The 13,061-nt window shown below is 50.8% G+C and overlaps 1 protein-coding gene across 4 annotated transcripts in view; it reads left to right on the top strand.

Moving 5' to 3' along the window:
- Nucleotides 1-13,061, top strand: part of Pex14 (peroxisomal biogenesis factor 14) — a 143,120-nt gene that overhangs the window by 126,748 nt on the left and 3,311 nt on the right. For all 4 annotated transcript variants that reach the window (XM_027398247.2, XM_027398245.2, XM_035439417.1 and 1 more), the window contains 3 exons: nt 6,317-6,402; nt 9,330-9,432; nt 10,609-10,706. In XM_027398247.2, coding sequence (XP_027254048.1) covers nt 6,317-6,402; nt 9,330-9,432; nt 10,609-10,706 — 287 coding nt within the window. The remainder of the gene's footprint in view (nt 1-6,316; nt 6,403-9,329; nt 9,433-10,608; nt 10,707-13,061) is intronic.

The following is a 13,061-nucleotide window of genomic DNA, read 5'->3' on the forward strand; positions in this document are numbered from 1 at the left end:
TATGGAATCTGTATAGCCATGTAATTTTTATTCTCTGCTCATGTGTGGCCCATGTAGCATTAACTTTTTGCACACAGTGTGAACTTATAACTTTTTCATGTGGAGTTTCACTTGCTCAGCACCATTGTCACACAGGTTATCCTTTCTCGCACAACATGACGTCAGTCATCAACATGGTCTATTTCTGAACTCCTCTGGATTCTTTTTAATTAGGCTGGTGTGTGTCTGTGATGAATGATATGTATGTATGTATGTATGTATGTATGTATGTATGTATGTATGTATGTATGTATGGTCTCACCCTGTAGTCTAGACTGGCCTCAAATTCAAGCCAAGCTTCAGCTTTTCAAGAGTTAGATCTATAGGCATGAGTTCTACAACTTGCTTGCTTTCCCCTTCCTTCCTTCCTTCCTTCCTCCCCCCCCCTTCTATTTTTTTTTAAAGGTATCAATGCTAAGCATATGCTCTGCCTTGAGCTATCCCTCCAGCCTGGTTTTACTTATTGGGACCTGTGTTGCCTGAGTTGGTCTTTAGCTCCTGGGCTTAGCTTCTTGAGTATCTGGGACTACACTGCACCTGACTTCAGAGCTTGTAGTTCTTCAGCTGTGATGAGGGGTTTGGGCACACTGTTCACTGTCTTCCCTGCCTAAAGGTGACATCGCTAGTAGCATCACAGCCCCATGACAAATGGAAAAGATGGTGTCTCTCTGGAAGTGCATGGGAAGCCAGGCCTTGGACCTATTGGCTGTGACTGTTACTTGGCAACTTAGTGTTAAAAGGTTCTCTGCCTTCATGTGTGACATAACATGCCCAGGATGTAATAAGCTGCCAGAAGTCAACATCTCAGGAAGAACTAAAACTGAACTGTCTGAGGTGCTTACTTGCTGTGCACAGAGCTGTGATATCTGGGTTCAGTTCTCCCTCTGTCCACATTACCATCTACAGCCAGGTGCTTCTGTGTGCCTTGCGCTGTAGCCAGAGTGGCTTAGCTTGCTCTGCAGAACCTTCAGTTGCTGTCTGTGCAAAAGACCCAGCGACTCCACAGCATGGCAGGTGCTGATTTATGGACTGGCTTTTGTCCAGGACCCTACTGAGTGAGCCTGTCTTGTCATTTAATTCAGGGTGGCTTCTGAGTGGAGCTGGCGGCAGCTTTGAGGAGCTAGGCCCACCACCATAGTCACAGTTCAGCCTTGATGAGCAAAGAGGAAGTGTCTGCCTCTGCCCTGCCCTGTGCCGGGCCACCAGCCTCCTAAGTGCAGTCACTGGAGTCTCAGTGGGATGATCACAATGCACGTTCCAGGGCTGTTGCTGAGGAGGCTGTACTCCTCAGCTCAGGTTGGCATATTCCTGCCTGCTTTTGTCTGCTCCCATGTGCTAAGAGGGTTTGGTTTCTCTGTTGATTGAGATTCAGTGAAAGAGCCTGGCAATGTTGGTTTTGTTGGTATTCAGAGAATAGTTACAGAGCCTTGGAGATGCTCCCCTGCCACCATGGCTACTGTCCTGACAGCTGCCCCAATCCTGAGCCTCAGTGCCCAGGCTGCTTCATGGAGTGCACTGTGTGATGCTTACAGGGATGTCCAATTCAAGGACCCCACCCCTTTACAGCACAGCAGTTTGTCCCTTACTGTGTCTTAGAGTCACAGTTCCAGAGATGCTCAGGTGTGTGGGACAGTCATTGCTGTCCCATATCTTTTTAAAGCCCCCAGGATGTGGTGTTGGTGGCACTTCCTGCCCCACCATTTGGGGGATGGAGCCTTGGGGGGAGAGCATCAGGCAGGGTCTGAGAGAAGCAGATTGCTCTTGTTCTTGCTCGCTCTAGCTTCCCACTCTCACTTTTGCCATGTAGCCAAGGCTACCTCCAACTTGTGATCCTCCTGCCTCAGCCTCCTAAATCCTGGGATGATAGGTATGACCATGCTACCTAGTAGTTGTGCAGCTTTAAAAAAAAAAAAGATTTATTTCTATTACTTTTCATTATGTGTATGCATTGTGCATTGGAGACCAGAGGCATCAGATCCCCTGGAATTGGAGTTACAGACAGTTGTAAGCTGCCATGTGGGTACTGGGAACCGAACTCATGGCTTCTGGAAGAACAGCATGTATTCATAACCACTGAGCCATGTCTCCAGCCCAGTTGTATTGCTTTCTTGGGTGGACAAGCTGAGAAAATGGGTATAGGTTCTTGCCACTAAGCCTGATAACCTGGGTCTGATCCCTGGGACCCATATGGTAAAAGGAGAGAACAGACTCAGGAAAGTTGTCCTCTGACACCCACACACTTGTGCATCCATGCCCTTGTTTACATGTAAGTAGATAAATACATGTGGTAATTTTTTTAAAAAGCTTTTTCCATTTCCCTTCTCACCTGGAGCTGTCAGGTTGCTGGCCCTGTATTGTACACCTGGACACTGGAGTGCATGATAAGAGCATCTGCTGGATTCAGGAAAACCTGCCCTTAGTGTGGGCAGGAGGCAGGAGGTTGGTGAGGGCTGGAGGTGTGAGCCAGTGCGTGCTGCTGCAGTTGAACCTCTTACCTTGGAGCCATGAGGTAGAAAAGAAAAGAGGCTTTTGCATCTGAGTTTTTCTCCCTTCATTTTGCCACAGACAGAATTGTATCACACATCTCTAAAACGAGTAAAATGGCATTTCAGCTTCTAGTCTTTATAGACTCCCTGAACTTTAGGAAAGATCATTCCGGTCCCTTTTCATTAATAATGAAAACCAGGGGGCAATAAAATGTTCTTAGCGAGAGCCTGGCAGGGATGCCGCCGCGGCAGTGAGGGTGAAGGGTGAGCTGTCAAGGAACTACAGGTGTTTCTTAGGCCTAGGGAGGGCAGAGCTCCGGCATGGTGGACAGCGGTGCAGGGTCTGAACTCCCGGATCTCAAGCTCTGGAGGCTGCTTGGCCTCAGGGTCTCGATGTCAGCAGAAAGAGGCTGTGCCTGTGGTGAGGCAGCCGATTCAGCAGACTTGGGGTCTGCTTGGGTTGCCAGCCTAGTACAGTTGCCTTCTTGTAGGGGACTCAGTGGCCAGCGGCAGTTTGAGGGTTGATGGTGAATGTGGTTTGCTAATTGTAGCACCATGGGAAGGTCTTCTCAGGGGATTTGGGTTGCATGGACACATGCAACAAGGACCCTCTGGAACAATGACCCTCTCAAAGTGTGGCAAGGTCAATCTTTCACCACATTGTTCTCCTAAAAATGGAGAAGGGGGGTTGGCTTTTACCTCTGGCATGAAGAACAGTGCTGACTAGAAGAGAAGGAACAATAGGCAAGGCAGTCCTTGCCTTCATGGGATGACCTTTTCACGTCACTGGGCATCACAGTGTATCCAAACATAGTTTGGGGACATCCTTAACTGTAACACAAACCCCAGAACTCACAAAAGAGCACATTGACAGATGTCTGTAAACACACACACACACACACACACACACTCATGTGCACGCACGCACACACATACACACAAACACATGCACACATACAGAGAGACACGCTCGCGTGTGTGCGCGCGCGCGCACACACACACACACACACACACACACACACACACACACACACACATATTTGATTGCCACTTAAGACCATAAGCAGAACCAAAAGAAAAGAAATGAGGTATTTATGAGAACTAGTATCCATGCTACATAAGAAAGTCTCTCAAGAGTGAGGAAGGAAGAAATTGAAGTAGCAATGCCAAAAGGAGAATCCACACAAGATAAGGTGGGTGCCCATCAGGAGCAGCAGGAAGTACCATTCTGCTGCCACCGAACTGGCAGAATCTACCTCTGATGAACACACTGGAACAGGCGCTGAATATGTGGCTGGCAGATGGATTTGCAAAGCCCTGTGGACAGAATCTGGCTGTGTCTCTTGGAGTCAAAACCATGCATTCCTTCTGTCCCATGTCCCTAGGAAGTCTCGGGTTTTCTAGTGGCCTGTATGGGAGTTGACACAGGTCTACAGCGTGTGTGGTGCAGTTACAGATCAGAGAGGGGTCTGTATGTCGGCAAGGAGGTTGTGAGGATTACCAGACAGCGGTGGGAAGACACTGAGAATGGGGGGAAGAGAAGACTCAGACACGCACCTCTTGCTTTCCATGTGTGAACGTTCTGGGAAGGATGACGCAGAGCCCTGGACGGCGGCTGTTGGTGGCAAAGGGTGCCTCTTTACAGTACGCTGACTTCTACTTGATGCTTAAACTGAGTCTTGTCAGGATATGTAAAACAGAAATGGGAGTTGAAGTCTGGGAGAAGCCATATAATTGCAGTTTTATGGCCAAGATGAGCTGGGCCATGTTGGGAATCCCATGTGGACTCCATGAGTACAGGGGACTATGGTAGTAAAGAAGACATTCTTTAGATCTCTTCTTGCCTCTTGAGAGTGCTGTGTAGTAGTCCAGATAGGAGGGCTGTGCCCCTCACCTTCTTGGAGGTGACTTTCCTGGCCAGGCCACATGTCCATATTCCTAACTCCATGCCCACATCCCACCACTAGCCCTGCCAAGGCCCCTGCTCCTCTCCTTTGGTCCTGGGACAGCAGATGGTGGCAGGTGTGCCAGTGAGCTTGCAGGCACGGGTGGAAGGTAGAGGCAGGGGAGCTCTCTGAAACACGAAAGCTGGTTACAGTCCTCCTCTGAGGGTTCCCACAGTGCTCCTGTTTCCATGCTCCCAGACTCACCTTTGGAGGAAGGCAGCTCTTCTCTCAGCAAGCCTGTCAGGCACCTTGTGGGCAACACTTCCACTGGCACAGTATGTAGTTTCATACATGACTGCCAAGTGTGCCCACCATGGTCTCTGTTCCTCCTCTTGGCAGAGCCCCTGAGAGGAGGCTGACGAGGCCTGGAGAGAGCAGGCCAGAATGCATACCCACACCCCTCACGAGCCCTTTGTGGGATGGTAGAGAACCTGCCTCTCATGCAAGTGGAATCTCACCTGGAACTGTAGAGACTTTGTCCAGGAGCCAGTGGAAGCCTGAGACTGCACCCTGTCTACACACACAGCCGTGACAAAGTTTAATTTACAGATTAGGCGTAGTAAGAGTGACTATAGTGAAGTGTGACTGTGGCAGTGTGCTGTAATAAAAGTGTCATGTCGCCCCCCCCCCCATTGATCTTGACAGTGTGATCTTGCTGGTGTGTTTTTCCTTATTGAGAACTTTCACCTTTTTCTCTGGAGGGAAATGCTTAGGCTTTTCTTAGGCAGATTCAGATTACCAGTACCTTTGCCCCATGCTCCGAGACCACTGTTAAGTGAAGTAAGGGACACTGAGACAGTCTGAGAGTCAGGATGGTAGTCGCTGTGTGCTAGGCAAGTAGCATATACAGTGTGGATTCACGGTACAGAGCTAAGTGGAGTCCTGGGTAGGTCAGAGCACGGTGGCTTGGATGCCCTCATGCTACTTAGAATGGTGTATACTGTTTAAAACCTGTATGTTGTTTCTTTCTGGAATTTTCCATTTGCTGTTTTCAGATCACAGTTACAGAAAGGAAAAGCACAATAAAAGTTGAGCACGCCTGTGTGAGCTGGTCGGTTCTGTGTGAACTGGCCAGGAGCCTACCCTGAGGTGAGGACTGGACGCTCAGTCTACTTCCTCAACAAATTGGCAAATTCTCTTTCTAAAACTTCCTTGCCCTATGATCTAGATGGGCTGTCTTCACCTCTGTGGCCCTTCCTAAAGTCCCCTACTTCTAGCTTGCCCCAGAGCTAGCCCAGCATTCTCTTAAAGTACAGAGTTCTGACGATGGCGCTTCTTTTCCAAACCCCTTACTGCCACCCCACTGCTGTGGACTGGTCTTCGGGTGGCCCCGACCAGCCTTCCCTTCCCCACCCACTCGCAGGGCCTCCAGGACACAGGCCTTGGCCCCGTCTCTCAGCACCCTGAGAAGTTGTCTTGCTTAGACTTGTGTCTTCAGAGTCTGAGGAGTGAGCAGAGCAGGGAGGCCCAGGTCACCATGGGCCCTGGTTTATCCCTCTGTGTGGTATGTGTACACTAGAATAATTCCTTGTCCCTTGACCTCATAGGCCAGGTCAAAGGTCCTCACATCACCCCTGGGATCTGACCTCCAAGGCTGGACAGTTAGCTCACAGCTGAGTCAGCATCTCATGGTCAGGTCACTCGCTCCCATCTCAAGTGTGACAGATGGTTCCGGGAGCCTGGGAAGAAGAGGGAAGAGCCAGCCGAGCAGCTGTTCTGATGGCCACGTGCTAGTTTCTCCAGCTGTGTGTCTCACTTGCCTGCCAGCTGAGACAGTTCCACTCCTAGGGTGGGGTGTGGAGACCTGTCCTAGCTTTCTTCCTTAGTTTTGTCTTCTATCCCTAGGCCCCGGAAGTTCCCGATGGCGAGATTACGGTGCCTTGGCCATCATCATGGCAGGAATTGCATTTGGCTTTCACCAGCTCTACAAGGTGAGTTGCCTCCCAGGGGCTTCGAGGGTTCTGGCCTGCCACCCTTTGGTGTTGAGTTGTGGCCTGCCACCCTTTGGTGTTGAGCCATTGACCCCTGGCTTACTTACAGAGGTTCTGCACTCTGTGGATGCTCAGCCCTAGAACACAGTGGCTGTGGTGGACATGGAGGTACACAGGCACTGAGCTTCAGCTCTCCTCCTTGTGCCAACTCCCCCCACCTCCCCCAGAGTGACCTAAAGGCCAGGGCAGGTATTTAGGGCAGTGCCTGGTACCAGTGAATAGATTATAAATTTGAGACACAGAACAACCTAGTGATTAAGAGCTTGGACTCTGGAGCCTAGCCATGTGTGTTGAGCTGACTCTGTCCCAGAGTGCACTGGTCTATCCATAAGATGGGGCTGGAACTGATGCTCTGACTTTGCAGTGGTGTAAAGTGTGCCTACCCATGTCAGTATTCTCACTTTGGGTGCAATACCCAGGGAAGGAGCTGAGATGGTGAACACTTACAGGGGCTTTGGTTTGACAGTTTTGCCCAACTGCCCCTGCAAGTGTGCTGAGCACACTGAAGATAGGGCCCACGCACTGTGTTCCTCAGTAGGTCAGGTGTATTAACACATCTTTAGGGTATGATGGTTTATAGCATCTGTAGAACGTGTCTCAGGATTGCAGTGAAGGCCAGAGTCAGTCCTTAGGACAGTGCTGGAGTGGTGCTGGCTCCCTGCCTGCTGGCTCGTGGGAAGCCCCTTAGATGCCCTTGTTCCACCATGGTATTTACAAGTAGCCCAGGGAGCCCACTTCTTGTTTTCTGTGGGTCGTGGTAGCATCTGTATAAGCGCGGGGTTTTCCCTAGGCTTTGTGAGTCAGCCAACCCTCAAAAGCAGCGCTGATGCTCACAGCAGAACTGAAGGCACTCAACAAACACTTTCTCCCATGAGATCAGTGGAAAGGCCCAGCCTTGATCTGGAGAAACCCAATCTATAAGATGCACAGCCAGGATGGCCCAGCATCCAAGGCTGCTTTTCCTGGAGAGAAGCCATGTTCACTTCTGAGGCCTTGCACTAATCCACCTGGCTTGGTGACTGTTTTTAAAGGACTCTATTGAATTCCCAGGCTTGGAGTGTAATTTTGCAGCACATGAAATGTGTTTAAACCTTGCATTCTTGGATTCTTAGTTTTTGACTTCATACAATAGCTAATGACAGAGTTGTGGCAGAATATAACTTTTCGGTGTAGTGTCTATTGCCAGAGTAAGACATTCCCATGCAGAAAATCAGAAGCAAAGTGAGGACTTGCCTCTGAGCTGGTGTGAAGCCTTGTATGATGAGGGCAGCCTCTCTCAGGTCACTGGCTGCAGACAGGCACCAGCAGGGAGTTCACAGGGCACATGATTGTCCCATTGCCTGGCCCTGCCCCCAGAGAACAGGAGGTGTGGCACCTTGGTTCAGATGTGACAAAAATCATCACCTGTTTCCACGGAGCTCTGCCACCCGCCTGCTTTAAAAAGAAGGAAACATTGAAATGTTGGTCACAATGGTAACACATCCGCTGGTAGTTTTAAGTTTTAAAAACGGAGGCTGTCTTGCTTTGTACAGGCACAGAGACTCAGCCAGGGCAGCGGCAGCCCTCCCCACTCCCCGCTCATGGGCTCTGGCCTCAGGAATGGGGGGGGGGGGGCGGAGCTGGTTATGCAGCTGAGACTTTCTTGACTTTTATACTTAGGAAACGTCAGGCTGCAGTTGATGAGTTCCGCTCGGTTGTGGGTAATAACTCACACTGTGGCTGCAAAGCACTTTGCAGAATAGAAACGGCTTCTGTGCATATGCTAAATGACGGGCTTCACTCTGAGTCTGTCTTGAAATGAGGTCTCCCACAAAGCCTAGGAGAGCTGCTTTTCTTCCCTAGTACAGATCCCATAATGGAGAACGTTCCCTTTCTTTCTGTCTGGAACCCAAATAGACTAAAAACCTGAGTTCTCTCTGGATAGCACCTGCCAGATGTGTGTGCCAGGCTGAAGCAGTACCCTCTCAGGTTGGTGTGGACCTTGCCCTCCTAGATTAGAGAAACAGAAGGTCCCCAGGTCCCAGACATCCTTGTCCCAAGCCCTACAGATGACCAGCTGTGCCCCTGCCTTCCCAAATGATGAGAGGCTGGTCCTAGGTGCTCTTGTCTGGTGGCTCTGCAGTCAGCAGCCTTTGCTTTGTGGGTCTCAGGCAGTTTCTCCTCTGTCTCTCAGTTCTGGAAGCATCTAGGCTGTTTTGGCTTTCTGTGAAGAAAGCCCCTTCTGATGTTTAGACAAGTCCAAGGTGCCCTCTTTAGCAGGCTTCCGATGTGTGTGCCTTATTCCCGCCATGGGAGATCAGTGATCCCAGAAGTCTGTTGGTTTTCCTCTAGTCTCTCTAGTAATGTTGTGTTTACGCAGATCTCATGCTGTTTCTGGATGGGTGAGGCAGTTTGTTTCCTTCAGAGTTCAAGTGTTAAAGATTCAGAAAGGCAACAGTGAATGCTGCTTTTCTCTCCTCCCCAGCAGCCACCACTGGGGTCAGGGGCCGCCATAGCCTTCTGCAGTCTTCCCTTAGAACTTTTCAAGTAGAATTTAAGAGCACCGTATATATATTTATTTATATATATTTAAGAAAAGTAAGTTTAAGGGGCGAGGTCTCCCTCACAGGGAGACCTTCCTGAGCTTGGGGACAGCTCAGAGAGCTGGCCTAGCCCGTGCCAGCCACCTCTGACTTCTCGCCCTCCTTTGGCCTTTGGCCTTTGGCCTTGTTCCTGCAAAAGTTCTTATGAGGCCGTACGGCAGCCTGCTAACTTTTTCAAGCACTTTTTTTCTAGTATGGAGTGTGTTGGGACTTGAGTGACCGCAGAAGGTCAGGACAAGTTGGGTGGTGGGATTTGAGAGGCTCCTCACCTGGTCCCTTCTGCAGAAGTACCTGCTGCCCCTTATCCTGGGAGGCAGAGAGGACAGGAAGCAGCTGGAGAGGATGGCATCGAGTCTCTCCGAACTGAGTGGCAGCGTGGCCCAGACAGGTAAAGATTAATGACTCCATCAAGTCACCCCTCAAAGCCCCTCGCGCAGCCCCTTTCGGCCCCTCCCTCTCTCTCCGTCTCCACTCTGTGGTGACTTCATTTATCTGCTCTGAGAATCTGTTCACATTTGCAAATGAAGCCGCCGTCATTTCGGTTTAATTTGAAATTGCTTGTTTACTGTCGGCGCGGCCTCAATTAATTATGTTTTTACGGAAAGGCTCCCAACCTCAGAATATTAATAAGGGGAATAAAATGACAGCCTTTCTCAGGGCTGTAAAGTTCATTTTTAATTTCTGCTTCTATGAGGTTTTCAGGGGGGTTTTCAGTGATTTTGCCCCTTCCCTGGAAGAACCCAATGCAGGGTCAAGAGAGTCTGTAATTACTGTGGCTCCTGGGACCCCTGCCACCTCCTCTGTTATCGACTCCTCATGGACGACACTCAGTACCAGCTGCCCCTGCGATGGCCCAGATTAGCTGGGACCTGTTGTGGCAGAGGTGATTTTCTCCTTTATGAACTTGTTTACTAAGTGGACGCTGTGAGTCTAAACCTTGAAGCAGGAGAGAGGTCCACCTGCCCCAGGCAGGAGTCTCTGTCTCTCACTAGCAGGCACCTGTGCAAAGCTATCTGGAACCCTCTAACTCATCTGTCCCATGGGCCATTGCTCCTGGAAGGCAGGACACAGTAGTCACAGGCCTCAACAGGTCACATGGTAGTGGGGCCTTGGCAAATCCTCAGTGGGGCAGAACAGAACGGGCAAACCGCCACAGATGGGACTTGGACTTCCCATTCCTGGAGGTGGTAGAGAGCTGAGTCCTGCTGGGACTGACAACCATCCTAGATCACCCAAGGACACTGTGAGGCCTGGGAGATGAATGACTGGAACTCAGTGGGAGCTAGAGCGCCAGGCACATCCCAGCCAGGCATAATTAGAGGGGAGAGGTTTTGGATGGATATACTGTTGACCACGGACAAGCACACAACGAAAAGATGAAGTAGAGACACCAGAGGTTACACCTGGTGCAGAGGATCACCCCAGGCACAGATAAATTACCTGGGTGTGGGGACAAGGGCCTACAGATAAATTACACACAGCAGGGAGGCAGGCGCTTGCAGGTATGTGGGCGAGGAAGGAACCTTGGGCACTAACTTACCAGACGTGACGCTTTTCTCCCTAGTGACTCAGGTACAGACAACGCTGGCCTCTGTCCAAGAGCTACTGAGACAGCAGCAGCAGAAGGTCCAAGAGCTGGCCCATGAGCTGGCCGCTGCCAAGGTACTTAACTTTGGGCCCTTGGGTCCCCAGGCCAAGGTCTGTTCCATTTAGCTCTAAGTCCTGGTCCTCCACCTGTATATCTTCTTCTGTGGGTCTGCTGTCCTCCCCTTGTCCATCCATCCCAGTAAAGAAGGGGGCACCCTTTGACCATCAAGGGCACTATTCCTGTTTCTATGCCACCTCCTGACAGCGGCGATGAAAAACCACGTTCTGCTGCTGGACTTTGGATGGCAGGCATGACCCTGCAGGCTGGTTGGAGGTCACAGCCTAGCCAAGAAGTTGAGGCAGTAGAGCAGTGCACCATGGGCAGTCTCTGGTTCCCACTCTACCTAAGGCACTGGGCTCACCTTGCAATGGGCAATTTTCTCGACCCAAAATCCATGGGGTCAGATGATCTGAAAGGCATTAGAGCCATCTAGGGTTGATGAAAGTGTGTTCCATGTCCCTTTCCATGTGCTCAGCAGCAGGCTGAAGGATCAGTGTGTCTGGAATAAGCCCCTCCATCTTCTACTTGCTAACTCTTAGGCCCCAAGCAAGTCACTTCCACCTTCTGAGTCTGTCTGTAAGATGGAGCCGTGACAGCATCTACTTTGTCACACTGCTGGAGTGTGGAAGAGTGGTGTCTGGTCCAGAGCCCAGGATTCAGGTCCTCAGCTTTGGGTGTGACAGCATCATCCCCAAAGCACCATCTTAGATCGAGGGATCTGAAAGGCAGCATCTGTTGGGTCCATGGGATCCTCTGAAGAATCCCACCTGAGCTGCTCCCGGGGAGGGTCCCACCAGACTCCACACAGCCGGACTGCAGAGCAGGAAACTGAACATCTTGCACTTGTGATACAGTCCAGGGCCCTTGTGAGGAAGGTCCCCAAGGTCCATTCCATTTTATACATAGGCTGTCTCACTTCCTGCTCAGGTGGCTGGGTACTACCACTGCTGGGCTCTGTGTCCCCTCCGGGCAGCTGTAAAGTAGGCAGGAAGGCAGTGTGGCCCCCACTTGACTGCTGTCATTCAGATCTGTGGCCTGCCAGTGGCCGGCAGCCATTCCGGAAATTGGAAAACTCTTTTCAGGCCCTAAGCATGAGACAAAGATCACATGTTGTACTTTAAGGAGGGCTGGATTGGCTGGTTTGGGGGCCTGCTGTGGTCTAGAAGAGTCCCCAGTTGTCACAGCTCCTGCCCCACAGAAGCTTTCTCTGCTTTCCCTGCTGAAGTGGGGCTCTGGCCTGGCATCCAGGCCCACAGTGTGTGAGGACTGCTCTTACCCCATAAACCAAAGATTCAAGCTATGTTTTCTCAGCTGTAACGTAAGTTTTTATATCTGCCTTCCAAACTACTACTGGAGCACTGTAAAAAATGAAAAGAAGAGCTTTAAGTAATTAAAAACCTACATAAAACTGAAGCCTGTGAGTTTGCTACAACTGTTTTTTAAAGAGACTGGCTAAAAAGCCCCAGATGTCAGGTTTTATTTCTAAATCCTGGCATCTGGCACTGTGTGCGTTTGGAAATCTGAGTCCTTTGTGGCCGGTGAGTGGAAACTGCTCCCTTGTTAATGGGCTGCTGTAGCTTTCAAGGTCTCGGAGAAGCCAGAACAGTGGCTCCCGGGCCTTGCTGTCTGCTGGTCTGGGGTAGGGGCCCTATGGGGCTGTGTGTGGGTGCTGGCCACTCCCTCCTCCCTCCGAGTCTTTCTTCCTAAGACCAGCAGCTGAGTGGTTTCTTCCCACAGGGCGTGCCCAGTGGGTGTCTAGGCTAGCCTATAGTGCCCCCCCTTATGTCAGGAACCATGGCCCACAAGGAAGGTCCAGGGGTGTCCCCTCAGCAGCCTGGGGAGAGCCTCCTGCCTCTCATGCTCACACACGCTGGCATCACAGACCACAGCTGCCCACAGCCCCAACTTGTGGGCCACTGGCTGACCTTTCCACTTCCCACAGTAAGGTATGGTCCTCCAGGGTTAGTGGCAGGAAGGTGTCCCACCCCTGCCCTTTCGGGAGCAGGTTGAGTCCTTCTCTCCATTCAACTTTGATTTGTCCCAAAGAATGGATAAGATTGTGTGGAGTGGGATTTGTCTAGGGGCATCGTCCTTCACCCTGGGAAGCCTCCGGAGACCTGACGTCACAGCCAGGAGCAGAGATCCGTGGAAACCGCATTAGGGTGAAGCCGCCATCTTGGCCTGCTTAAAGTCAGGGCTGTAGACAGCACAGGCGTTCAGGCCTCTCTCAGCCTTGCACTGTCAGCAGCTTCTCCTGACTGGTTAACTCTGACTGGTTAGTGCTGACTTCTTGGGGAAGGTGTGGTTTCAGGGAGGCGTTGTTGAGAGGTAGTTTGTGTTTATTGGTGGTGGTTTAAATGGAAGTTTCA

This window comes from Cricetulus griseus, chromosome 2 (genome assembly GCF_003668045.3).
Source record: "Cricetulus griseus strain 17A/GY chromosome 2, alternate assembly CriGri-PICRH-1.0, whole genome shotgun sequence".
Classification (NCBI taxonomy): domain Eukaryota; kingdom Metazoa; phylum Chordata; class Mammalia; order Rodentia; family Cricetidae; genus Cricetulus; species Cricetulus griseus.